This window comes from Dermacentor andersoni, chromosome 10, assembly GCF_023375885.2.
Source record: "Dermacentor andersoni chromosome 10, qqDerAnde1_hic_scaffold, whole genome shotgun sequence".
In the NCBI taxonomy this organism is placed as follows: Eukaryota; Metazoa; Arthropoda; class Arachnida; order Ixodida; family Ixodidae; genus Dermacentor; species Dermacentor andersoni.
In genome coordinates this window covers 97,352,366-97,380,219 of record NC_092823.1, presented here as the reverse complement: position 1 = coordinate 97,380,219, position 27,854 = coordinate 97,352,366, and the positions used below count along the sequence as shown (strand labels likewise).

The 27,854-nt window shown below is 48.0% G+C and overlaps 1 protein-coding gene and 2 long non-coding RNA genes across 3 annotated transcripts; all 3 read left to right on the top strand.

Annotated features, from left to right (window-relative positions):
* Window positions 1-1,852: 1,852 nt before the first annotated feature.
* LOC126544430 (uncharacterized) lies at window positions 1,853-3,793 on the top strand. Its single transcript, XR_007602146.2, has 3 exons — window positions 1,853-2,942; window positions 3,022-3,113; window positions 3,193-3,793. It is a non-coding gene; the product is annotated as an uncharacterized lncRNA (long non-coding RNA).
* Window positions 3,794-4,883: 1,090 nt separating this feature from the next.
* Window positions 4,884-13,421, top strand: LOC129380280 (uncharacterized). Its single transcript, XR_008608293.2, has 4 exons — window positions 4,884-6,112; window positions 9,532-9,723; window positions 9,805-9,858; window positions 13,334-13,421. It is a non-coding gene; the product is annotated as an uncharacterized lncRNA (long non-coding RNA).
* A 6,240-nt stretch (window positions 13,422-19,661) lies between these two features.
* Window positions 19,662-27,558, top strand: LOC140213707 (uncharacterized). Its single transcript, XM_072284958.1, has 5 exons — window positions 19,662-19,862; window positions 19,940-20,146; window positions 20,224-20,430; window positions 20,508-20,714; window positions 20,792-27,558. Exons 2-5 carry the CDS (start codon window positions 20,095-20,097, stop codon window positions 20,983-20,985), a joined length of 660 nt encoding a protein of 219 aa, XP_072141059.1. The 5' UTR covers window positions 19,662-19,862; window positions 19,940-20,094; the 3' UTR covers window positions 20,986-27,558.
* The last annotated feature ends 296 nt before the right edge of the window (window positions 27,559-27,854 follow it).

The following is a 27,854-nucleotide window of genomic DNA, read 5'->3' as shown; positions in this document are numbered from 1 at the left end:
CGATATCCTCCACCACATAGGAAACTAGGCCGAGCACACGCTTTACAACTCAGGTTACTGCAGGTCGGGGCACACCCTAACCCCGCACTGTTACACAGAGTCTATCTAGAGATAGAATCGACCAATATTTGCGAGCTATGCTCAGACGTGGCTGACTTGGAACACATGCCCTGGCGGTGCCCCGCATTACGCGACGGCGTCACTTCTTCCAAGCTGCCCTAAGCAACCCCGATATCGAAGCACAGTTATGGGCTGTCCATCGGGCCCGCGACGCAGAAGAGTCTCGGCCTTTCTGTATCGACGTGGGAGCGGCCCGCTACGAGCTGACGCCCGTTCTGAAGGAACAGAATAAAGTTTTACCATACCATACGTGGGCAATATTTTTGGAGGGTAATCGTGCAGTATTAATCGAACTTGTCATGACTGAAGATGGTTTGTTGATTAGACACGCAGCTACTTCATTACCTGCGTATCTACTATTGGGCGTATAGTTTTCAACCCAGAATGAAAGGTTGTTTTACCCTGCGCTCAATTTGGCTCTCACGCAGAGCAATAGACCAACGAGGCCACTGCTGAGAGGGCGCCGCGCAAAGCAAAAACAAAATAATATTTAAATAAAATTATAAAAAAATAAGAAGCAAACAAAATTAACCTACCATCGGCCAGACCTACGCGAAGGAAGCAGGCGGTGGGTTTAGATGCGTTAATCTTTGGGTAAAGAAAGTTTTAACAAGGAATTGAAATATATATAAATGCGTTAATTGTGATTAGGTGCTATATCGAATGACTCGTCACGGTGTGTCTTGCGGTTACGAAATCTTCGCGCGTGAGATTTTGCTCCTCCGAAATCTTTTGCCATGTTTCTTCGCCGAGTCGTTCAGAGCGCGCTAAAGAACAGCATTTTATTCACTCTCTCTATTATTCGTTTTCCGCCTTTCTATCGTGTTGCTTGCAAAATGCAAGATGCTGGAGTTTTGGCAAACCGACATCCGGAGAAAGAAAAGGAACTGAAGTGGTGCAAGTCATACAGAGACAGAAACGTTTGGAATGCGAATGCCTTTTTTACGGCAAGCTCGGGTCGTTGTACTATAGCAGTCCGAACCAACGCGCGCTGCAGTAGTCGAATGACTGTGGGATTCAGCGCATTCAGCGGCTGAGCTCCAGCTCAGGGGTTCGACTGTGGCCGCCGCATTTCGATAACGACCGAAAAAAAAAAAAACGCTCATGTATTTTGATTTCGATGCGCGTTAAAGAACCCCCCGATGGTTAAAATTAGCCCGCGGAGTCCCGGGCCGTACGGCGTCTATCTATCGTAATTTGATCGTGCTTTTTGCACGCAAAACGCCCAGACTGTAATTTTAATCTTCGTTCGACGGGAAATGGCACGGCAGGAGCAGGCGATGACGTCGCACAAAGAACTGCTGGAAACACGTCGCGCGACAAGCGCTCTCGTTTAGTTGCAAGTCATGCTAGCCGCCGGAGCCCAACGCGGAGCGCGGCCACGGGAACCGCGAAGGTTCCGTCAGCGGGCTGTAACATCGATAACACGACGGCGACAGCGCTGACGCCATTGCTGTCCGAGATCACAGTGGAAGCATCTGGAAGCTTCTAGAACATTCCGAGTGCGGGTACATGCATGCAGGCTGCTACTTTTTTTTGTCTTAATGTTTTGTTCCTGTGGTTACTTTAACATCGCCACTCGCTCCGATCGCGGTGATAACGGTGGCGCGGCGGCTGGCGGGCCAGTGACGTAGTTCGAGAAAACACCAACGCGCAAAGAAAAAACGATGCTCGGGCGTATCAACGCATGCGCCAAAGAGCTTAGCGTCGTAGTCGTCGTGGTGGAAAAGCGAGCATCCCGTGCCTTGGGCCGCCATTTTTCATTTTCCCGCCTGCTTCGCTGTGTCTCCTGTCGTCTGCTCTCTTGCGTCGTACCGTAACCCGCGGTCCCGCTGCTCGTAATTACTCGCCAACACCGGCAGCGCTTGACGACGTTGCACGCTGCGCGTGTACCCGCCTCGGGCCGACTCTGGAAGAACTGGCTTCGTTCCCCCGAGCCTGCAAAAATGTGAGCCACGCTTCGAGAGACTTGGTGCCCGGCCCGCCTGCCGACACCGCAGCAGCCGACGTCGACTACCGGCTGCTGCCAGAGACTGCTCGTTGCTCGACCCGTGAAAGAGCGGTGACTGCGGACAGTTCTTCGTGCCTGCAGTCGAGGACTCGCTTTTCTTTGTGCGCTTGTCCACTCTTCGGCGACTACTGGACTATGAACTGTGGATCTGGAACGCGGACCGTGGCCACTAACCGAGGACCTGCGCAGCAACCCCTCGTCACAGCGAGCGTCGTCTCTGCGAGACTTCCACGCGTCGAGCGTCTTAAACGCTCACCAAGTAGGTGCCACAGGTGGTGCCCAAGCTGGCGAGGGTGGCGCACGCCTTAGAGTAGTTAACTGTTTGTTCAGTTAGACTAATTAGCGCTCGCTACATTGTTCCTTGCATTTGAAAATTGCGTAGTTACTTTTGTTGCTCAGCTGTAAGCCCGAGGTTTCGTGGGCATGGCTTGCGGCCACACGGGTCTTCTCCGTGCCGGAATCGAGGAGGACGGGCCACGTGTGTGCGGGGTGGCGGCGCGTATAGCTTCAGGTGTAGCTGACACAAGGCTTAGCTCACACTAGGCAGGCTAGCTGATAGCCGTCCTCTTTCGGCTTCGTCAGGGACACGGACCCATCCGATTTGCGTTGCGACCCGACCCCACTGTTTCGGGACAAGGTAGCCCGGGCGCGTCAGTGCTATCGAGCGAAACGTGGAATCTCGGGAAGCAAACGGCATTCGGAAATTGCCTCGCCAGCTTTTTAGCTGCTACTAATACTGTTACTGCAGCACTCGACGCCGGACGTCGTCGCCTGCCGTGTTCATCGGAGCTCGGCCCGGGCAGCAGCTACAGTACGCGGCCCGTTTCGTTGTCTTTGTTGCTTTTTCGTTTCTTTTTGTGTGTTGACTTACTGTCCTTGCTATATTCCAGAGCACCACTCGCTACGTGGTCTACCGTGTTCCCTCGCCGGTGGGCGTGTTCCTTGCCGGCGAGACCATGGCTGTCGCTTTGCACTACTACGGGTAAGTACCATGTACTGACCGTTCGTACTACTCGAATGTCTCGGAGTGGTGAAAACAATAAACCTTGTTGTCGTTTCAGGATCCCGACGTCCGCTTTCGAGATTGCGGACCACGAGTATGGAAGGATATCCAGCGTGCTGCTCCACGTTTGCCGTCCTCCCAACGTCACCCCAGGAGACGGCCTTGAGCACGGCTCGTATACCGTGGATGACCGCGTTGGCTCCATTGCAGTTGCACACCCACGACGTCCTACTCGCAGACTTCGCTAGGAGCCCTGCTACTACAGGTAAATATCACACATGCCCAATTCGTGCGATAATTGTCTATTTATAACGCTACCTATCTCGATGGAGAGCGTAGTTAGTGGGCACTGCGCATGCACAATTACGCTCAGTATGAGCTACAACGCGCGACTGCTTTGCACTTTCATGCTGTATCTCATGTTGACCGTGATAGTACATCGAAATTATAATGAAAAAAAAAGTGAATCCCACGCACTGGGAGAATATATGTAATATGTAAGCGAAGCTTTGTCTGCTGTTTGCGTTAATTCGCGATTTAGCGTTCAGTTGAATACTCTATTCGCGAGTTTGTTAAACGCTACCTTGTGTAGACCACGTGTGCCAGCGTTTGAACGCGTAGTGCAGATGACACACAGCGAGGCGCTTGCTTTGGCGTTGTTGTGCTCCATTACGTACAGCCGGCGTGATGGTCGGCATGTCGCTGCCTCACGCGACGCATCGCCTCTTGACGAGTGTCGTGCATTTCATTGAGGCACGCGGTAACAGGGTCTCCGGATTACTTTTGAGCATTTGAGATTCTTTAACGTGCACCTAAACTTAAGTGCAGGAGCGCTTTTAGTGGTTGGTACATTGGCGCTTGTCCAGAACGGCGATTGCCCAAGAAGCGGGAGGTGCACCCGCGATAAAATGTTACGGACCATGAAATCTGAGAAAAAGTTGAATATCTATCTCCTCAACCTCGCAACGGAGTTTGGAATTTGCACTTCAGGCCTCGACTGGAATATGCTAACCACGTTGTCGTATACATTTTTAGGCTACTGCTACAGGCTGCCCAGGATTTGAATATGGTTCGTAACTTTTTGTCGCCGGGTGTGGGTGTCGTGCTAACGCCAGTTCAAGCTCTTTGCAATGCCTGCTTCGTGTTCATTTCCATGCTACGGCGCATGCCTGCATCTGGAGCTGGTGAAGTGGCTGGTATAATTAACATGAAGAAATGAACTCCAACTACATATCATTCGTCGCATTGTGTAGCATGTTTACGCGAGAGAACACGTGTGCGCGCTTGTTGTATCGCGCCAAATACACCGGATTAATGAATCGTTTCAAGAAAGCTTTGCTTCACACAGATTCAAACATGCTTATTGGATCTGCATAATTCGTTTGCGATGGCAGTTTATCGTTTTGGTCGCACCAGAGGTACGGCCGATTGCGTATGTATAGTTTGTCGAACGCGACGGACGCTCACGTCCTAAGTTTTTTTATTGTCATTCCAAACTTTTCTGACCTTTCGTGCGAGGTATTACTCGGACAACTAGTCGGTATTAAATTTGATCATTTGAATACCTTTTTTTTTGCGAATTTAGGCGCATAAGTATAGTGCATCCTTGCCTCATTTCTTGGCTTGCATAAATTCTGGATGCGTTCCAATACTTACCGATTCCTGCACGAGCACGTCTTGATCGAGTTTTCGTCAACTGTTCAATGTCGAAGAGAGTTGGTGCGTTGCTCTTGCCACTTGGCTGCTGAGAAGACTGAAGCTTTGGCGTTGCAACTCGCGCTAGGCTGGAGCGGCTCGGTGACTCTGGGTGGGACCCGACGTGACTGGGCTTGCCGCTGTCAACAAACGCCATAGCAAGCTAATTTTCTAGTAGCTTACTCGTTTCCCCTTCCACCTCGGGAATGCCATATGCAATCAAATTTGGCCTGCTAATGCGATTTCTGCAAGTGATCGATTCTTTTTCCTAGTGTTTGCCAGATGTGACATTCATACTATAACCTGGATTTCGCAAGCATCATGCAATCTTTCTTACCACAATCCTTGACGATTTTCACTTGGTTTCTATATCAACCGGTCGCTTTTTGCTTAATGTCCTTGATACCGCAAGAGTCCGCTGAAGTTCCCTAGTAATCTGCGTAAGATCTGGTCCTCTGTTGGTTTCAATGGCCCCTCCAAGCAGGAGTAGGTTTCTTATATACACAACCGTGTCGATCGCAATATATGTCCGTGGCCCTGCCAGAATTGACAAAAAAAAAACAAACAAAAAAACGAAGTACTCGTGTGTATGTAAGTTTCCTCACGTACGCGTATGTGTTCGTACGTTTCCTCACGTACGCGTATGTGTTCGTACGTTTCCTCACGTACGCGTATGTGTTCGTACGTGTTCCTCACGTACGCGTATACGCGTTTCCTGAAGCACGTTTCCTCGCGTACGTATGCAGACGAGGGGGTTAATTGCAACTTGCATGCTGGCACCGCTGCTGTGCCCAGTGACCGCGGCGTTGCTGGTGCGGCTTTTTACAGTTAAGAGCTGTCGTTGCACTGGGTCGGAACGTGCAGAGCGTTGCACACGTGTAGCTGTTCGGAGTTGCACCAGATAATCAAGGGAAAAGTTGTGGCAGGAAGCAGCTTGGTGGGGTTATGATGTTGCACGGCCCAAGTCGCATTGGACACCACTTGTCCCGCGCGCGCCGGGAGAACAGACACGAACATTGGTTGCTGAATATCGGTGAACGGTTTAATTGCCATCCGAGTGTTAATAACACTGCCATGCCCATGCCTTGTTGTTTCAGGATCTTGACCTCTGCTTATGATTGCCGCCCACGTGTAGGATGATATCCAGTGCGCTGCTCCACGTTTGCCATCCTCCCACGTCCCAGAGGAGATGGCCCCTGAGCACCACCCGTACAGTGACCGACCCTTGCCGGTTTGGTCTTGCTGGCAGACCAGATTGCTCGTTGCCTTGCACTGTACCACGGGTAAGTACCACGTACAAACGTCTTGTACTACGGCTGCCCTCGAGTGGTTAAAAATAAACCTTGCTGTTTCAGTTCGTTTATTTGTTTGATCTTCACTTCTAGTTAGAAATGTTTTATACTCATTTCGAAAACAAACGTACGACAAAGCACAAAGCATCAAAGGAAAAACGGCGACTAAACATGATTGTCTACACCAGAGTGGGCCCATGTCTGCAATATTTTTTACTCGAGCGACAGCGGTAGCATAATGCCATCGTTCCACAAAAATAAATCGATTGAGTATAAATCTTGATGCACTATAGCAATATCAACATCAATGTCTGGACAAGAAATGTGTGAACAGAAAATGCATTCATCGAAGGCAAACAGAGCTCAAGATATCGCAAAATTAATCAACTTAATATTCTGTAACCAATCGGGTAAAGAAAACAGACTAACCATTTGTTGCGGAAGTTTAAATACAGAGCAAAAATAGACTGACAACAACAAAGTGTCTGGTTTTGTACTACCTAAGCCCTGGGGTAAAAATTACCAAGATTGCGCCCTTAACAGTTCTCTCTAAAGTGATTTTGCGAAATGTCTCGGAGACTTCGCTCGTTGAATGTGAATTTCAAAATTGCTATATTCTCGAATGCAGTGGTCTAGAAGCCAATGCTGTCTACCAGAATTTTTCCTTGCTTTTGACAATCGTTCACGCATTTCCGAGCTGAAAATTTTTATCAAGTTTCCTTTCAATTTTATCTCCTAATCTCGTTGTAAATTCGTGTCTCGAGTACGCGCGTGTGTAGTCTGCTCGCGCATAGCAATTCGTAATGGTCACGAAAATCCGTCGTACGGTCTGTTAACCAAAATTGCAAGCGCACGGCTACTTTTTTTGCAACATGGCTAGCAATTTAATGTTGAGTAGTTGAGCCCCATATGAGAATACAATACAGCATGTAACTGTATCAGAGAAAGACTTGACCTGAACCTAGCTGGTATTTGGTGTCTCATCCTTCATAAACAGTCTGTTATGCGTGGCAGGTTCAGGTTTAAATAGTTAACATGCTCAATCCACGACAAATTCACGAAAAAGAAAATTCAAAATATGCTTTGTGCGCTCTGTATTATCAATACGCATATAAAGACTAAAAACATTACTCGCTCCCTTGCTTAAAGTACTCATGTTTTAGGTCTGTTTTATTGAGGTTCAATTGCAGCTCGTTTACGTTTTGCATCTTTGCCACCTCTCCTAACCACCTATTTGTTTTTATCCGTTAATTCAGCAGCAAAAAGAAAAAAAAAATTCACGTCATCCGCGTACAATAGCACTTCTTCCATTAGTGGGATGCGAGTGATCATAGCTATAAAGGAAAACCAAAAGCGTACCCTGTGAACCACGAACGTCTCTTCAACGTCTGTAATTGATCTAACTTCAACGTATTAGTCACGTACCTGTTACGTCCCGCGTACGTGCCGTATTCTAAGAAAAAGCGTGGCTGTTTATAGACGTACTATCTACACGATTGCTAGGCTACCAGATAACGTATATTGGATGTACATAGGATGTCATTCAAGCACCAATTCGTAGCTATATTTTATTGGTGCACACCGTTTGAACAGTATCACCTAAAGTTCGTACATATATAATATGCATATCACGTGGCATCCAATGTATTTTATAAGGACCTGACAACTTTTTGACCACACATGACTAGTTGTCCTTCCAGAGGCGTTTTCTTTTTTTAGTTTCCCTATGACAAACATGTTTTCTGACTTGCTCAAATTATAGCTCGTGACTATCATGTTTGCTTTTCAAATGTTTGTCTCAACTCTATTTTCGCATTCAGTTTACTCTTAAAATGTGATGTAATTCAATGTACTTGTGCCAGGTGTGAGGTCCTAATGAATGCACGCTGCGAGCACTCTGCACTAATGAATGCACTCTGCACGCCCTCGAGCACTTGTGCGTTCACGCGAAGTAACTAACTTTGTTGTGTGGCATTCCCCCCTTGCACCTGTCACATAGCGCCTTCTGAGGACTTAACATTCAACATAGGAAGCAATATGGAAAAGCCGTGATACGCCAGGCAGTCTCGCGAGTTTTTATTTCTCGATAAAGGAATTAAAATTTTTTGCGGTCCGTCAATAAAAACATGCTAAGCTGCTCCCACACAATAATGTGAATGTACACAATGTAATCTGCGTAACGCGGTTATAGCGCATTTCAACATTACACTAATATCCCGAAAATGTAGCGAATATCTAGCAGAGACATTTATATAACATCTTTAAACTTAAAGACTTTTGACAGTACCATCAACGTTATTTTCCGGTAAACTAGAACAAACATCAGCCTCTATTGAAGGTCTCGAATCTCCAACTGATACATCTAATGTACCTCTAGGCAATGTCCGTGGTTGATGGGGTAATGAACCTTTTGGTACACCTGTAATGGCTGAGATTAGCTTGGACGATGATAAACCCAGTGAAACATACTGCTTACAATTTTTACAGCGAAGCTGTCAAAGGCTAGTTCGCCTATGATCGTCAGCGTGTCGTCACAAAACTCTACCCTTCTCCTCCGGCGTGCGCTTCAGACACCACCTGCGTTCGTGTCGTCGAGTACGCGCCGTGATTGACGCAACCCTACTAGAATAAAACGTCATTACGTCAGCCGACCCCGAAGATATTAGAGGTTTAGCTTGCATTCGGGTAAACACAGACGGATGGGGCGTCGTGGCGGCGGTGTAGATGGGAGCGGCCTGCATGGTGCACTCACCAGGTGGCGCAGAGCTCAGACAAATGGCTAATATTGCAGTAACCAAGTGTATTTTCTTTTGTTCCGGGTGTAAATTTTCGCACCAACAGGATTGCGCCAGTACCGAAAGTTTACACCAGCAGTGAGGTAGAATGCACTTGGCTTCCTCCCATACATGGGCCGATCCCGAAGCTTGTGCAATGCCGGGCCGACCCACGGCGTAGGTGACGCAGGCGTTAAGCACTCCCCATACGTGAGCCGATCCCGAAGATAGTGGAATGCCAGGCCGACCCGCGGTTGAGGTGCAGTTCGCCATTACGGGGCACGCATACACAGCTTCACTGATCATCCTTCAGAGTGGAAGGGCACTGAGATTTTTGAGGTGGTTTCTAATTAGGTTTCGTCCCTCTAATTCCGTAAGAAGACAGCTTACTGAAAAGTATTTGGTATGACTGAATTGAAAGCCTTCCTTGGGACCAGACACAATCCCTCTGTATGTAACCTTTGGTCGATATTTGCAAGTTTGTTTGCAGTAAGGCTGGCTGAGTTAATTTATCCTGTGGATAACCAATCTGAGATAGCGAAATTCATGCCTTTTCATAAACCTCGGGTAATCTCTTGTGAACTACGTGCTCAAGTATTTTAGTGTAAATGCTGAGTGGGAATATTGTTGTTCCAGGATCCCTACATTTGCTTTTGATGGCGGCCCACGAGTAAAAAATCAAGCGTGCTGCTCCACGTTTGCCATCCTCCCGACGTCAACCCAGGAGATGGTCTTGAGCACCGCTCGTACCGTGGCCTACTGTGTTTGTTGTTTTGAATTCCCTCACCGATGGCGTCCTCCTGGCAGGCGGGTCCGGACTCGGTCCTGGTGAGTATATCGCTTACAGACGACTTACTTCGGCTGTGTCCTGGAGTAATTAACAAGGCCTCGGTCGTTTCGGGTTTCCAGGTGTCCGTTTTCGATGGCGGTGCACGAGGACATCCCAGGCAGCGTTGCCAAAAGGTGGGCAATTTCCCATATTGTGAAAGTCGGAATTCTCAGGAAATAAACCTGAGTTTTTGTGGTAATGAAAAACGTGGTAAAGTTATTCTTGACCTCAGAAATATTTTCGTCGCATTATTAAGCTCCAGCGTTCTAAGAGGGTAATATTATTTGCACTATTTCGTAGCCAATTGAATTCAAGTTGCTGCGACTTGCCTTAACCATTACACATGCGTGGTTTTTCCATTTCATTTTTCATTTATTATACCCCTCAGGGCCAAGGGCATTACAGAGGGGGAGTGGTAAATACAAAAAGACAAAGACAGTTGGTTACATGAGTGTTTAAATGGCACATGTACATACAATATTAGCTAAGGCTTCACGGAACTGTTCATAATAAGGCCTACAACTTCGGCGGGAAGATGGTTCCAGTCACGCGAGGTTCGCGGCAGGAATGATTGTGAGAAACTTTTAGTGTTGCATGACAAAATGCCGACTTTGTACTGATGATCAATGCGACGGGATAGATAAATTGGATGCGGGATGAGGTCATCTATTAGAGTATGGTGATGGTACAACTTGTGGAAGAGGGCAATACGAGACACTTTTCTGCGAGATGCCAGCGATGAGAGACAAAGATTAGATTTCATGTTAGTTATACTCGCTGTGCGGTTGTAGTTAGCAAGAATAAAACGTACAGTTATTTTGAACCATCTCGAGGTCAGTGATTAGGTTTTCATGAGCAGGGTCCCATACCGGAGTCGCGTATTCGTGTTTGGGTCGTATTAATGTTTTATACAAGTTTCAAATTAGTGGGTACGTTGAAAAAGTTGCGACGTAGGTATCCAAGCATGCGATTAGCGTGTTTGATTGTTTTCAGTATGAAGAGACCAGTTTAGGTTAGAAGTCATGTAAACACAAAGATATTTATATGAAGAAACTGATTCCAACGACGTGTTGTTAATGTAGTACGGCGGTATTATATATGTTTTCCTAGAAACACGCATGACTTTGCATTTGTTAATATTGAGCTCCATTAACCATTCATTGCACCAGTTCCCTATCGTGGTAAGGTCTGACTGAAGTAATTCAATATCGTTAGCATTGGTAACTTCTCTGAAGATGACGCAATCATCAGCGAATAGATGGATATGGGAGTTGATAAGCGAGGGAAGATCAATAATGTAAATTAGGAACAGTAGGGGTCCAAGGACGGAACCCTGTGGAACACCTGCACGGACTTCTGTAAAACCGGAGTTAATGCCGTTAGCACAAATTGCGAGCGGTTGAGAAGAAAACATTCAATCCATTTCAAAAGGTTACCGTCTATGTTAAGTTGTTTTAGTTTATGAAGTAATAGTTTGTGACACACCTTGTCGAATGCTTTTGAAAAACCTAATATACGATCAGCTAGTGATTATTTGTCAAGAATATGGTGTAGTGCATGTGTAAATGATATTAATTGGGTTTCACAGGAGTAAGATTTCCGAAAACCGTGCTGTGCTGACGTAAATGAGTTCAATTCAAGGAAATTAACCAGGTTAGTAAAAATATGTTCGAGCATTTTACAGCATGTACTGGTGAGAGATGGGACGGTAATTGTTAGAGGATGCTTTGCTGCCAGATTTATACACTGGAATCACTTTGCCTATTTCCCACTCATTTGGTAGCGTACAGTGGTCAAGGGATTGCTGGAAAAGTTTGGATAGTATAATGGAAGAGTAATATGAAGCGTTTTTTAAGAATTTTGAGTTAGTACAGTCGTATCCGGGAGCAGAATGAATGCTTAGTCCATCAATAAGCTTGACACCGGATGTAGCAACAATTATGGAGGGCATGGTAACATAATTACGGTGCTGTGTACTTGGCATATGTGTGCTGGATGTGTCTGAAATTTTCTGCAAATGTATGGTGGCAGAAAGGTCAGAAGGAATTGGAACACCGGAAGAGTCTGTTAAGGCAAGGCTGTTGTCAGTCGAAGGAATAATTGCACGCCAAAATTCTTTAACATTAGTGGTAAGCATTGAAGGGAAAACCTGTGATTCGAAGTGCTTTTTGGCGTCTTTGAGCGCTTGCACATGTGTTTGACGCCGCAGTATACGATGCCCAGCGTTCAATTGTGGGTGAAAGCTTTGCAATGCAGTAAAGACGCTTCTTTTTATTTGATAAACGCTTAATGTAATTATTGTACCAGGGAGAGTTTGTGTGAGTTGTAATGGTGCGTTGAGGAATGTACTGTTCAGTTAGATGGTTGACTATAGCTGTGAACATGTTCCAATTAGTTTGTACACTACGGTGTTCAAAGCCATTAAGGAAAACGTCAATAAACGAAGATAGTGCATTATTTATGGCCTGATAATTTGCTCTGTAGTAGTCTCGTATTATTTTTTTCTTCTTTTTAGTTTTCGGACAGGTCTAGTTTAGTATCGAACTGTAGAAGTGGTCGCTAATTCCTGGCAGGTACGTTACAGGCGATACTATATCGGGTTGATTAGTGAAGACTAAATCTAGTGTATTCGCCGTGGTAGCTGTTATGCTAGTTGCCTGAACGCAGATCTGCACGAGTGAGAATACTGAAGACACATCTAAAGTCACGAGCTTGAGGTGAGTGGGGATATTAAAGGGGGGTCGGTATTCTATGTGATGTTTGGTAAATTAAAATCGCCAAGTAGGAACAGCGGTGATGAAGGAAAGCGTGTTGCAACGGTGTTAATAGCGTCATAAAGTTCGTTACTAAAGCTTGGTGACGACGAAGGTGGACGGTATACTATAGCATACCCCTATTGCTTGGTTTCTGAACGTGATCATCTGCGTGTGGTCAGCTCTGGTTACGCTTTCTACAGCTGACTAGAAGTTGCAAAGAGGGACATTACATAAGGCTCACGTAAGCGACCTTAGTGAGATTTGCGGTGATTGCTGCGAAGGTAAGACTAAATGTTGGAAGTTTCAGCAACGCCGGTTGGAGGATCCTTCGTTGAAGGGCGGAGTTGCTTCACTTAAGGGTGGTGACTTCTAGCTACACACGTTTTGTGCCATCATCGTGTGTTCGGCAGAAACCTACCCATGTATCAAACCGATTATTCAGTGATATATTTTTCATTTTATAGATAAGTATGATGATTGAAACGTGCTTATAAGGAGCGGAAAGCACAACTGTTAATTCACGGATTCATTGCTTGATCAATATGTTTGAAAACGTGAACGGCTGACAATACCGCTTGATATTCGAAGTTTGAAAGATACTTTATCAAATCACTGTGCCTGGTTCTGAAACTTTTTAAACTGCCGGTCACACAGACGCATATATGTGGGCCTCAGTCGTGCTTCTTATGCTCTGGAATTGACTTTTACACTGCGTATTTATCTTGTGTGAATGTGTTCATGTGGTGCAGGAATGGGAAACTTCGGCCAGAAATGCGGCCAAGATATTGGCGAAAATTTTGCTGCACTGGTTCCTGCCTAAACCTCAACACGTATTTTCTTGCCTACGTTCCAGATGAAATCGTACTGACCAGCATTCGTCCCCTGGCCTTCCATGTGACCACTTCGGCCGTTAACTGTGGACGTCCAAGTCGGAGCGTGGCTACTCACCGCTGATCTGCGCAACGACCCTTCTTCGCAGCGAGCTTAAATGCTCATCAAGTGAGATGCTAGATGGTCTCCAAGTTGGCGAGGGTGGCGCACGCTTTCCATAAGTTATAGCTGTCAGTTAAGTGTAGCTGCGTTCGAAAATACGCAAGCTGCAGCTCAGGTGAATAATTGTAAGCCCGAAGTTTGTGGGCATAGCTGCGACCACATCGGGTCACCTCCGTGACGAAATCGAAGAGGACGGACAACACGCGCTGTGGCGGCGTGTGTATAGCTTCAGGTTTAGCTGATCCAAGGTTTAGCTCGCTCTGCGCAGGCTGTAGCTGGCAGCCGTCCTCTTTCGATTGCGCCAGGGACATTAACTCGTTCCAAATGTCCTTGCCACCCCGACCCCACCATTTCGTGACAAGGTAGCCCGGGCGCGTCAGTGCTATCGAGCGAAATGTGGAATCTCGGGAGCAAACGACATTTGGAAACTGCCTCGCCAGCTTTTAGCTATTGCGGCGACCTTAAGTCGCCTTCGGCCTGGAGCGGAGCCCGGCCGTGCAGCAGCTATAGTAAGTAGTCCATTTCTTTGCGGTTACAGCTGTTTGTTTTTTGGTGTTTACTCTCCTCCTTGCGTTACAGAGGATGCCCTTGAGCACCACTGGTGCCGTCACCGACTGTCAACTCCTTCGCATTCCCTCGCCCGTGAAGTCTTGCTGGTGGACTGGACTTTGTTCCTCGCCCGGCATTACTACTTGCAAGTGCCATGTCCAAACGAATCGTACTGGGGCTGTCTTCTCGAGTGTTCAAGTCCTGCGTGATTTCGGGTTCTGATCGTCTGCTTTCGATTGCGCCTATTTGCAAGGGTATCCAGCGTGCACTTCTGCCCATCTAGTCTCCGGCCTGCGCTACAGATGGGCTCTGCTCGCCCTACAGCCGGCCGTGTTGCATTTGCATTTTCTCGCCGGTGGTTTCCTGCTGGGAGACGGGGTGTCGTTCGACTCCCAGCACTAGTTCATGCAAGTACCATGTATGCGCCAATCGTACTACGGATGTGCTCTTGTGCGGTTTATACGCCCTATGGCATTTCAGGATCCGAAAGCCTGCTTTTGAAAGCGTTGGCAGAGGATGGAACTTTTCCAATGACAGCTGTTCGTATTCTCTCTGTGCTCTTTTCGTTAATCCTGTTGCTACGGCTTCCCGGTGTCGCAAATAAACCAACTTTGTGGGCTTTCGAAGAAATTTGCTTTCGGTTGTCTTAATATGCAGACCCTCTAGGTTTGGTTTATGCTTGGGAAAACTCCCTTCGCCGCGTAGATTTTTCCAAGAGGTTCTTAAATGTCTTTCTCCAAGTAAGCAGACATCATCTTCAGTCTCCGGTGATATTTCTTAGCTACTTTCGTTTTCACGCTCCTAAATTCTTTCGTCTGTTCGGAGCGCCATATTACATCGCCATGCTTTCGCAACTTAACGTAGACATTTTTGTTTAAGGTTGCCGTCGTATTCTTCACTCCTCCTAGTTTTGTTTCCACCAGTCGGATCCACAGGAGTTAAAGTAGGTTCACCAGATTCATCGCAAGCCTATGTTAACAACTGATTGTTCATGGTGTCATCTACTTCGTCTATTTAGGTATTGTTTTCCAAAACTTCATACACATCGGCTGATGGCTTTTCGCAGTGGAAACTACGGATGAACCTTTCATAGAAACTACACCACCGTGGTGCGTTTTTCCGAAAGGAATTTCCACTGGGTTATATTGGTGATGAAATCTGGAGTTGTCTTGCGAGGTAATGTGGTCTTGACCACATTAAATCTTATTTTCCTGAAGGTCTTTCTTTTCGAGCTGGGAAGCTCTGGAAAGCCTGTAGAAAACTTCGGCTGCTATATAAATTGCTACGTAGTTTGACAATGTCTCCTTTATTTGTAGTTGCTCCCAGAGCACTGGTGAAATGTACGCCGGATATTTCAAATGGTCTGCGTCACTCTATCGGCAGGGATATGTACTTCCTGTTACAACGATCTGTCTCCAAACAGCGCACTGTTGTATTGTATTACTACTTGCACTTATTTTCGTGCTCCGATTGTCCAAAATCCAGTTCTCATATTACTCAGCGTGTCACACTCCACCGTGAAGTTTATCTACATACGTTTCGAACGAAGTGCCACGAGATTTACATCGTGTAATGAGATCTCCTGCTGCTCATCTTGTTATGTGGAACCTACCGAAAGCGCCCGTTAAATTTCGATAGGCCTTGTTTGTGTTAAAACATTTGGCATTCGCGTTTTGTGTTCACATTCGCTTGCTTGTTGAATTACTTCAATTCTTTTTTGCTACACGCATTTTGTTCTATCCAAATGAGACGGGTTTCAGTGGTATTTTCTACTTTAGTGGACCGTTGACCTTGTGTTACATTATTCACGGGAGGAAACATTCACGCAGCTGCTTTCCAAATATTCAAGTAACTGCGAAGTCTGTCGCCTTCAATACCTCGTTTTGCAATCGTTTGCGACGTATATGAAACACGTGATTAATCTCCTTCTGTCCTTTCGTTATTATCCGGATTTTTGTAGCACGGCTCTGCTTTAGTCTGTAGCAACTCGGATTCCTTCCACAAAATTTTTGAGACCGACATCGGTTCTGCAGTGACGCTGCTGGTTAAAACTGCTTGATTTTTATTGCCGCTGACGTGTACCCATTGTTTTTCCATTGAACTATCCCTATTTTTTGAAATCTGTTCATTGGAAGCTTCACGCATTTTCTTTTTTTATCAAATGCAGCTCAATCTTAGCAGTGGTCCAGATTGGTCAATTTCTCCTTTTAGGTTCTTGGTGCAAATCCACACCACACCGTCTTCATTAGAGCTACACTATTCTTTGCCAGCATCAGCATTGTCTCCGATATAAGATTTCGATGCCCACTGCACTTGCACTGCAGGGCTTGCATCCGAGAAAATAAGTTCCAGTGCTTATGTTCTGTTTCTTCTTGACGATGTACTGTATAGGTATTTAGTCCGAATTTGTTTAACTTACCCGATGCATTCCTCCATAGATAATTTATTTTCGTCTTGAAGAGGGTTTTCCCAAGATATTCCGGTTTTTTCCCACTCATTGAATACTGATATCAGTTATGGTGAAGGGCGTTACAAATTCCAGCGGACCAAATATTTTTGCCCAGGCTTGATGCACTGTGCGTTTCGTCAGCATTTCACTCGTCTATATTATTTGATAGAACACGGCCGACAATATTCTGCAGTCCCATTTCATTCTTAGAGTACAGGTCTCGCCCGATTAGGCACGAGAGGTACATCGATGTGTATTAATTTCTTAATACACTGATCTCCATTTCCTAGGATTCATTGCAGCTCGGCAAAAATTATTTTTGCTTCTGTTCTGTATGACGCCTGTTGCCTGGTTTGTTTTTGTTCCGAGCAAAACGTTGTCAACCCTAATCGAACTGTTTGGGGCCATTGTAACCTAGTAGTTTCGAAAATTCATTATCTCGTTACCATATTATTAGTGTTAATACACGTTTATTCAAATTTCATCCTGCCTGAATGTTTGATTATTTTTCCACGCCTGCAATTGACGGAATGGTTTCGAAAATTCATTGTTTGTACATCTGGATTCAAATTTTCTCCAGCTTGAAGGTTTTCATTCAGAACATTGCTCATATCGACTACGAGCCGCCAAATATGCTTGTTGCTAGTTTGTCCTCTCGAATTGCTTGATGCGGCATATAGCAAACACTTCCATTGCTCCGACAATGTTTGTTCTGCCATTCTAGGCATGAAATATCTTGCATTGCAAAGTTGTTCCTTTTCTCAGAACAGCATTTGTCTAGAGTTCCTTTTCGGCTTCCGAATGCTATTTCGTTTTCCACGGTAACTTACTTTTTTCGTGGAATTCTTACCATTCCATCCTTTTGAACTGCCCTTGTGAAGGATGTAACTAAGTGGCTCAATTCATGCATTGTTTTTGTTTGAGTTGTGCCAGTATTTTATACTCTACAACTTTCTGATCGCGTAAATTTTGGCAGTTCTTTCGGCGGTGTGAAGAACGACAGGTTTCACGTTTTGTGCTTCTAATTCTGCACCACATTAGGCGTAGCCAGTACAGTCTACAATGCTTACCAATGCATGTTCGTTTAGTCTATTCATCCGTTTTGCTATCGGTTCCTAGTAAACATTGTATCGAAATGTCTGTTGGGTTGTTTTTCACCATTGTCATCGGCATTTTTTGTTCTCATCCTCTTTGTATATGCTACTTTGCATTTGGTTGAGGAAGTCGTGCTCTTGATATTAAGTCTGCTTCAATAGACTCGATTACTAATTCACCATCTGGATTTTCTTTTGCTGAAGGTTCTACATTCGTCTGGCATTCTCTCCTTCTGAATGCGCCCAGCGTGAGCCTCTGTGCGGTCTTCATGCCAATCTTCATGCCAAACAGGCACATGTATGCATATTGTTAGCTTCCACGTAATTCTTGCATCCTCTCCTTTAATTCAACATGTTGTTCATGCTATGGCTGTGTGTAGTAGAATTTCACGGTCTTGTAGATAAGATCCTAGCAAGTATATTATTTCCCATCGGACATATCTTTTCCTTCTTTTGCGCCGTTTGATTTGACATCTGATTTTCGACCCGCACATTTCATTTCGCTAACATAACGCGCATAAATTCCACATTAGGTTTCGGTCTCACGTCCCGGAAGCATTCGTTATCGTCTCGAAGTTTCTGCTTGCCTTCATACGTTATTGATCGGCAGCAGTCTAGAGTGAAGTTGTTTCTTGTATCAACTTCATCTTGTGGCGTAGTTTTCCCGAAAATCTTGCTCGCGAAGTTCGATCCATCAACCCATTTTCTTTGAAGTCTTCGCTGTCTTCGAAATAATGCAGACTCGCTGCACATGCCTTCTTGCAAAAGTCAAATCGATGTGTTCAGTAACTCTGTACTGAACATTTTTTTCTTTTTTTTTCTTCTTTTCTTGCACAGTGTTCAGTTCTGTTTGCATTACTTCTGTAAAACTGGTAGTTAATGAACAGTTCCTGTGGCGTCCTACGCTTCAAAATTGGCATCAGCATCAGAGCTTACGATATATTTACTCCGAACGTTCATGTGAACTCGTACCGTCTGGCAGATTTCTCGCAAACCTTCAAGGTCTTTCGGTTTTCTTTGCTGATTTTGACTTGTTCAACGCATTCATCTGACCTTCCATTCATGTTATTCATCAGATTTCTTCCTTCAGAGGCTACACAGCTGTCTAGTAACCCTTATCAGAGTATAGCGCTTCAATCAGTGCACCGGCCTTCCCACCAGACAAAGTAGTGGTACTTCTAGTAAATTCTGTCGAAGATGCATGGCGCTTTAAAACTGTCTCCGAAGTCTTTGCCACGTCAGCTTGCTGCCGTCAAACATAAACACTTCTAGATTCGGCCGCTTTACGAAGCTGTCATGATCTGCAGACTAGTTAACTTACGTTGACTGTCCACTTTATATTCCTGCATTATCTCGATCATGCGTTGTTAGTCACTTTATTGATACTGCATAATTTTTTATGTTCTTGAAGTAACCTTCGTCATATTCTAATACTTTTCCAAATTCGTCGGTCGCTGTTTCCTAGGTGACAAACAGCTCCATCTGTGCATTAGAGGCTCGTAAACGGTTCTGCCCTTGACTTCACTAAGGCTCGTGGTTGCAGAATATAGGTTTTCTCCGTCACCCATTTTTCTTTCCGCCTCTCATGAGGATCTTTATCTGCTTCTTCAAAGTATTCCTTTACCGCGAAACGTTTCGGTTCATGTTCAACATGCAGGCTTACTTCCACGCAGTAGTGACGGCTGAAATTCTGTTATGTGGTTGCTGTCGGCTACACGGCGTCTGTTCCGAATGGCCAATCGCACATCAACTGCCTCATTTTTTATTCACTGTTTTCTCTCTTAGTGGCGAGCGTCGATCGTAGTCACGGCACCATGTTGTGATCGAAGCAACTGAAGAGCCGTAATCAATAAGAACGTTTTTTCTGAAACTCGGAACATGGATACAGCTATGGCAGTCTGCCTACGCTATATACGGCTATTCCTCTGGCCTGTGGGGTTACATAGTCATTTTTCTCGCCGCGGTGGTCCTGCTGGCAAACTGGACTTTCCTCGTCACCCTGCACTAGTACTGGTAAGTGTCGTGTACAGATGACTAGTATTACGGCTGTCTCCTCCAGTGGTTAACAAATAAGCGCTGTGTCGTTCCAGATTCTGAACTCCTGTTTCCGATTGCGGCCCACAAGGATACCCAGCCTCCTCCTTCACATTGCCTCCCTCATCTACGCTCCAGAGGAGATTACTTCGAGCGTGAGCACCACCCGTTCCATGTGCGACTGTGCCATCATTTCTACATCCTCTCCCTGGTGACGTCCCGCTGGCAGACTAGATTGTCCTCGTCACCCTGCACTAGTACTGGTAAGTGTCGTGTACAGATGAGTAGTATTACGCCTGTCTCCTCCAGTGGCTAACAAATAAGCGCTGTGTCGTTCCAGGTTCTGTACTCCTGTTTCCGATTGCGGCCCACAAGGATACCCAGCCTCCTCCTTCACATTGCCTCCCTGATCTACGCTCCAGAGGAGATTACTTCGAGCGCGAGCACCACCCGTTCCATGTGCGACTGTGCCATCACTTCTACGTCCTCTCCCTGATGACGTCCCGCTGGCAGACTAGATTGTCCTCGTCACCCTGCACTAGTACTGGTAAGTGTCGTGTACAGATGAGTAGTATTACGCCTGTCTCCTCCAGTGGCTAACAAATAAGCGCTGTGTCGTTCCAGGTTCTGTACTCCTGTTTCCGATTGCGGCCCACAAGGATACCCAGCCTCCTCCTTCACATTGCCTCCCTGATCTACGCTCCAGAGGAGATTACTTCGAGCGCGAGCACCACCCGTTCCATGTGCGACTGTGCCATCACTTCTACGTCCTCTCCCTGATGACGTCCCGCTGGCAGACTAGATTGTCCTCGTCACCCTGCACTAGTACTGGTAAGTGTCGTGTAAAGGCGACTCGTATTACGCCTGTCTCCTCCAATGGCTAACAAATAAGCGCTGTGTCGTTCCAGCTTCTGAACTCCTGTTTCCGCGCGCGGTCCACAAGGATACCCAGCCTCCTCCTTCACATTGCCTCCCTGATCTACGCTCCAGAGGAGATTACTTCGAGCGCGAGCACCACCCGTTCCATGTGCGACTGTGCCATCACTTCTACATCCTCTCCCTGATGACGTCCCGCTGGCAGACTGGACTTTCCTCGTCGCCCTGCACTAGTATTGGTAAATGTCGTGTACAGACGACTCGTATTACTCATGTGTCCTCCATTGGTTAACAAATATGTACTGTGTCGTTACAGGTTCTGAACTGTTTCCGATTGCGGCCCACAAGGATACCAGACCGCTCCTACATACTGGCTCTCCAGCCTATCCTCCAGAGGAGATTATTTCGACGCGCACCACTCGTCTTGTGACCGACCATTTTATTTCTGCATTCTCTCACCGATGGCTTCCTGCTGGCATATTTGACTTAGCCTGGCGCCCTTGCACTTAATTATGGTAAATATCGCCCACACGCGACTGCACTGCGACTGAGTTTTTCAATGACCAACAAACAGGCCTTGTGTCGCCTCAGGTTTCTAGTGTGTATCGCTCGTGGCGCAAGATAAATGTTACCGCAATTTACAAGAACAGTCCGGACCTTGCTTCAAGATTGAATTTCTTCAGCCCGATCGTCCTGCCACAGACTATTACAGCCCGCTTCTTCTATCTGTGAATAGCGTCGTACGTTTCCGTCCTTGTGGTATCCTGCACTGTGTTGACGGCGTGTGAGTGTTCTGAAGGACTGCCTGTCATCGCCATCCCGCAACCCTCCATCGGATGTGAACCTACTACTTTTCACTGTTGCTTCTTCACGGAGGCAAATTTATGAGAATATCAAGCTTTTCTGTTTCAAAGTGGCGCGTCGCTTAGCGAATGAATGGCGTTTCTGGCACTCGGGTTAATACGAAGCAGAACAGTAAAAATCTGTGGTTACATGGACACCACCCAGTTTTCACAAGGATTGTTGATGTCTTCATGAGCTGATCTATAAGTTCTTGGCGAGAGTAACGGGCATTCATTCGCATTGTGCACCTTTGTAGTAGTACGTTGATATTGGTGTGTGTGTGTTGTGTGTGTGGTGTTACCTGTTTGCGCACTTTGATTCATTCCATACGTGCACACCTATCTTGTGCACCTTTTGCTCCGCGGATTGGCTTGGATTGGAGCCAACTTTATTTATGCCTGCAGTTGGGCGCTCGCGCACCCCGACGAGGGCCTACGTCATCCTCGAAGTCGCCGTTACTCGGCGCGGGTCTCCGCTCGTCGTTGCCGGCTCTCTGGGTCCGTGCCTTTCGAGCGCCTCGAGGACCTGCTGGACGAACCAGAGCGCATCGTCTCGGTCGTAGCTCTTTGCGGCTGCCTCGAGCCGCGGTGGGAGCGTTCTTGATTTTGCTCCTTCTGTGTATTTAACGCAGTCCCACAAGATGTGCGTGTAGTCTGCGGTCTCCCTCCGGCAGACTCTGCACATATCTGTCGGATATGTCTCGGGGTACATGCGATTCAGTCTCGGGCTCGGTAGCGATCCGGTCTGGAGCTGTCTCAGTACTACCGCCTCCGCTCGACTCAGTCTCGGGTGCGGGGGTGGGAGAGTCCTGCGAGCCAGGCGGTAGGCTTTCGTGATTTCATTGTAATCCGTCATGCGGTCCTTGGTTCCGAACCACGTCGGACGGACTGTTGCCGGGGCGCGGTTGGTTAGCGCTCGCGCCGCTGCGTGTGCAGTCTCATTATGGTTCTCATTGCGTTCCGACGCGTCGCCCGCGTGCGCCGGAAACCACTTGAGTCGTACTTTTCGTTCATTTAGATTGACCGCTCGCAGTACGCGCTCAGCCTCCCTGCAGATTTGGCCTTTGGCGAAGTTTCGCACCGCCTGTCTTGAGTCACTCAGCACCGTGTGGCAGTCTGCGTCGGCGATGGCCAGGGCGATGGCTACCTCCTCCGCTTGTTCCGCTCCGGCGCTTCTCACGCTCGCTGCCGTCCTCGTGGCGCCGGTTGACGCCTCTATGACGACCGCTGCGAAGGCGTTCCGTTGGTATTCGGCCTCGTCCACGTACCGCGCGTGTTCGTCGTCGGCATGCTGGTTGATGAGAGCCTTGGCCCTCGCCGCTCTTCCCTTGTTGAACTCGGGATTCATGTTCTTCGGTATGGGGTCGATTCTGGTCTGGCGTCGGATCTCTTCGGGGACGGGAGCTTCATCTCCACCTCGTTCGAGCGTCTAATTCCCAGATCGTCCAGTATATTCCTCCCGGCTTTAGTCATGGTCAACCGCTCCAGTTGAGCGGTCCGTTGCGCTTCGGCTATTTCTTCGAGCGTATTGTGTATCCCGAGTTGTAACAAGCGGGTCGTGCTCGTGGACTCGAACAGGCCCAGCGCCATCTTGTACGCTCTTGTGATGAGCACGTTGATTTTGTTTCGTTCGTGTTGCAGCCATCTGTGGTAGGTTGCAACGTACGCGACGTGGCTGATGACGAAGGATTGGACGAGCCTAATTAGCCTCTCCTCTCTCAAGCCGGCCTTTCGGGAAGTGACTCGTTTGAAGAGTCGAATCGCGTTGGCTACTTTTGCCTTGAGACGGGTGATGGTTTCGCCGTTTCTTCCGTGCTTTTCGATGACCATGCCTAGGATCCTAATTTTGCCGACCTCGGGGATCACGTTGCCGGATTTGGTGACGATTCTGATTTTTTCGTTTTCGCATTGTCTGGTCTTGCCTCTGCTGTTTTCGGTCGGTGAGAGTATGAGAAGCTCCAATTTGCTCGGCGAACATCTCAGTCCGGTGCCTTCCAGCTGGTCTTCTATTGCGTCGACGGCGGCTTGCAGCGCGCCCTCGATGTGGGCGTCGCTGCCACCGGTCACCCAGAGCGTGATATAGTCTGCGTAGATGGTGTGCCTGACGTCTTCGATGCGCCCGAGCTTCTCGGCCACTCCGATCATTACCAGGTTGAACAGCATTGGTGAAATGACCGATCCCTGCGGTGTGCCGGTGCTCCCGAGCTTCCTCTCTTGCGTCTGTAGGTCTCCTGCTCGTAGCTCGACGGTCCTGTCCGTGAGGAAGTCCTTGATGTAGTTGTAGGATCTTTCGCCCATGTTAAGCTTGGAGACTTGGGACAGAATCGCCGTGTTTCACCTTATCGAAGGCGCTCTGCACGTCGAGCCCTAGGATTGCTTTGTTGTCGCGGGCGCTGCCGCAATCCTCGATGATTTGGTATTTGAGCTGCAACATCGCGTCCTGCGTGCTGAGGTGCTGTCTGAAGCCGATCAATGTGGCCGGGTACAGCCCTTCTCGTTCCAGGTAGTCTTGCCGCCTGTTACGAGAGTATAAGAACGCTTCATGGGTATTCGGCGCACTTCGAATTCCATTATATATCGATATCACTTGCCGTACGTGTCAATTTTGTGTCCGCAAAACCCGTTGATGGATCATTTTGGCCAGTTTATACCGATTGAAAGGTGCCTGGTTTGGGGGTTCACTATTGTGAATAGACATCCGCTTTTGGATTGGTAGAACCTCTCGTTTTCTTGAATTGGTCTTTGTATTGATCTCTTTGCTCGGTTCGGCTTTCATCGTAATTGTTGACGCATCTTTCTCGTATCGGGAACGAGGGCTTCATATACATTGTCGGTTCCTCCACGTCGCTCATCACCTACTTTTAAGATGAACATGCCGCTACAAAAGCACACAATGTCAATGAATGGGAAAGGGGAGGGTAGCTACTCTCGCCAACAATTGCCTGATCGGCTCATGATGACAATGACGTCCATTCTGAAACTGGCTGGTGTTCAATGTTACCATGCTCACTGTTTCTAGTTCTTTCATGTGCCTGAATCATGGGATGCTTCTATGGTTGTGTGATTGTATGTATATGAGCGTTCTCTTTGGAGTAGTCTGGTTCTGAGGCAGTACGTCGTCTGCGTTACTTAATGCCCCGTAAAACTGCGGTTCGTAGGATCTGTGGGCCGTGCAAGCTCGCAGAAATTGGTTGTCTTCGTAGACGCAGGCCTCAGAGCAGTGTTCGACGAGGCAAAGCAGCATGTATCTCTGAGTGGTCTAACTTTTGTATTGCCCGTCGTTTGCACATCGGACAGTGCTGCCAAGTGTCGCCGCTTGTTCACCGCGTATACTGTCCCGCATTGGCACCATGGTTTGCTTGGGATATGGGTGCGTAATTATCACGTTCTGTGCAAGGTCGTCAGGAACAGTGATCAGCCCAGTGAATCCTTGACGCAGCTACGCATGCGCGATACTGCTCAAGAAGTCTGACGAATTTTTCTTGAGCGCCAACATGGACACGGCAGTATGGAGCCTTTCTAAAGGAAACGTCTTAATCTTAATTTACGACGTCAGTCCTGCAATTACTCCACAGAATACTCGCAAGCAGTTTACATTACGAGCAGCGTGGAAATTTGGCCTGGTTGCCGTGTCTCACTTTGAAAGCTTTTTCTGTGTGACGCTACCGGTACATAGACGCAGAGCAAGAACAAGACACCCACACTGCAGCAGTAAATAGTTCACAATACGACAGCAATGCACGAAATCGCTGCCTGTAGCGGCGCTACTATCGCCTCCAGAGCCGGTGAAGACTGCTCACGTGTATGCAGCATGAGAATTGAACACGCTAGATGCTCGACCTGAGCGGCCGTGGTAGCAGCCGCTACCGAGGTCCCACGGCACCTTGGCTGGCCGGCCTAAAAAAGCCGTGGCTACGGCGGCTACCTCTTCGCGCCGCCTCCAACGAATTGGCGACCTGGACGACTGAGCCCAGCCATGCAAACGTCAGTGCACGGACTCTACCAAGGCGAGAGTGACGTGGCCTCGCGATCCGGCAGACCTCCAACGGTTGTAGGGTGTCCGGGAAATCTACATCGATATGCCGGACATCTGGTTCGTCCAGCTGGACAGCCACTTCCTTCTCGACAAGGTTCCAGGCTCCGGCTGTCGCCCTTTCTCCCCTCCGACTTCGATTTCTACGAGGACTTGGGCGCAGCCGTCCTTGCTCACTACGCCTCCTCGAGCGCTAGTCACAATAGCTCTCCCCTTTTGAACCATCGTCTCATTCCGCATCTTGTCCCACATCGCCTGCGTCTACCCGTGCCGATCAGGGCGCGCTGGCCTCAGCATCAAACCTCTACTAGGTGCGCGAGCTTCCCATTTCAAAGGCAGCTGCGCAACTCTTTCCAGGGAATTCGCTGGGCCACACGTAAGCGCTTTCGGCTGCCCGACGGCCCGCCGCTCTCCTTCGTTGGACGCTCCCGCAGGCTGTCCGCTTTCCGTTCGGGGGCACCTCACTCATCCCCCAAGCAGAGGCTCTTCCACCGGCTCCACTAGGCGTAAATTTCACTCACGCAGGCACGGCGACGCCACAAGCACAATCTTGGCGATGCCTTCAGTGGCCAACGCAACCCTGACGCTGTCGCTATTCGAGATTTCGCCGCAGGCAACAGTGGTGGGCGAGCCTTCCGTTCTGTGCTCGCACCTTCCGCGGATGAAGGGCCTACCAAAGTTTCGCAGGAGCGGCCCCGCCATCTGCCTTCTTCAGCTCGACAATAACTTCTACGTCACCAACATGAGTGACCAACACTCGCGCCATCTCCACGCAATTCGCGAGCTGCCAGGCGGTCTCTTTTCGGAGCTCCGACTACCATGCCCAAGCATCTCGGAGAACCTGCCGAAGGTCGCGATTTCCCACTACGGCATCACTGACTGCGCCTCGCTCACAACCTACGCTGCCGGTGCTGCCTGGTACATCTCTCTCGGATTGCGCGAACCCGACAAACCAACGGGGGCAGCATCTGCTCTCAGTGCCCCTCTGGACGAAATCCCTGGCAAATTACGGGCCCAACGAGCAGCGGCCTGACTGACCACGTCATCTCGAGGCCAAGGTCTTGCTGGTCGTTAAAATACGCCGCCCTGCGCAACCGTACCTGCACCTGAAACGAGGACGCAGCATGAATCGGCAAAGGCAACAACGCACAGCGCCACTCGCTGTTCTCCACCACTGCCACCATTGCACGCCGTTCGACGACGCCGTTTTCAGAGTTGTTCCCCTCAACGGCCTGAACTCTCAGCACGTGCGAACCACCGGCGAATATGCCTCAACTCTGCTTGCCGGTTTGCACCACACTGTACGCGCAGACGTCGACAACGCAAGACTACGTCCTCAACGTACAAGGCAATGCACCCTGTGCCCAGACACTATCAGCCTCGACCACCACATAGCTATTTGGGCCCTTCGCCGCAACCCGGGACTTCTTAACGGACGCTGCGAATTACCACTCATATCTGTAGGATTAGTCTCTTCTTTCTATAACCGCGCCTTTTGCACATATTTCAATCGCGCTTCGCACTATAGGAGGGAAGCTCTGTAGCGGCGCGACTATCGTCTCCAAAGCCGGTGAAGAAGACGGGCTCAGGTGCATGCAGCGTGAAAATACAACACGCTAGGCGCTGGGCTTCAGCGGCCGCGGTAGCTGCCGCTCCCGTGATCCTGCGGCACCATAGGTGGCGGGCCTAAATACAGTGGCCACGGCGACTTCCTCTTGGCGTCGCCTCCCACTTGCACTGAGCTACCTGGGATATTGTAGGATAGGACGTGTTGTATATGATCGTTGTGTAGAGATGGGCGCTTTTGTCCCTGCTGTGCGTTACGCACCCAACGGGGATATCCTTTCTCGTTTCCTGTAAACAAAAATCGGAATGTTTCCATCTCCTTGCGAAGGTGCTGTAAAGCGCCGATTTCAGGTAGTTCTAATAGTTTCAAACTGGGAAACCTTTCATTCATGGAAATAAAGTGGTAAGAGGTCCATTCCTTGTGCCTTAGGTCATGCTGTTATTTTCGCTTCTATTTGTTGTGTTGCAAAGCACAAGTTTTCGCGCATTTTTGACGTCAGTGTATCTTGAAGCTGAGAAATTCTGTGTGCTATTTAAATCCGCTATGTATTTAGTATGTATTCGTATACAAATGCATAAGCGTGTATGCTCATTCTATGTATGTGATTAAATACACTGTATGCTGCTGTCAGCAGCACGGGACGTGAAGTCCATGCTCGCGCCATTGAGTCGCTTTCAGTCTCGTTCATTTCGCAGTGCTTTTTCGCACTCATTGCACTGAATGAATTGCATCAAACTGCACCTTGCATACCTTCCGTCAAAATAAACATCGTATTCCTGTTCACCATTTCACTAGCTCCATGTTGTGCAGACTGTCGTGTCAGCCGACCGCGATGCCAACTCCACTGTCTGCAGCTGATCGGGCGACACTGAGGAAGGAGCGTCAAGGACAGGTTTGTATAGGGCATAATCGGCCAGCCCTTTTTTCTCTCGAACAA

Excerpts from the sequence above, each read along its gene's own strand:
- LOC140213707 (XM_072284958.1), top strand. The coding sequence starts at position 20,095 with ATGACGTCCCGCTGGCAGACTAGATTGTCCTCGTCACCCTGCACTAGT. Across the intron at positions 20,147-20,223 it reads GTCACCCTGCACTAGTACTG|GTTCTGTACTCCTGTTTCCG; the intron begins GTAAGTGTCGTG and ends GTGTCGTTCCAG. Across the intron at positions 20,431-20,507 it reads GTCACCCTGCACTAGTACTG|CTTCTGAACTCCTGTTTCCG; the intron begins GTAAGTGTCGTG and ends GTGTCGTTCCAG.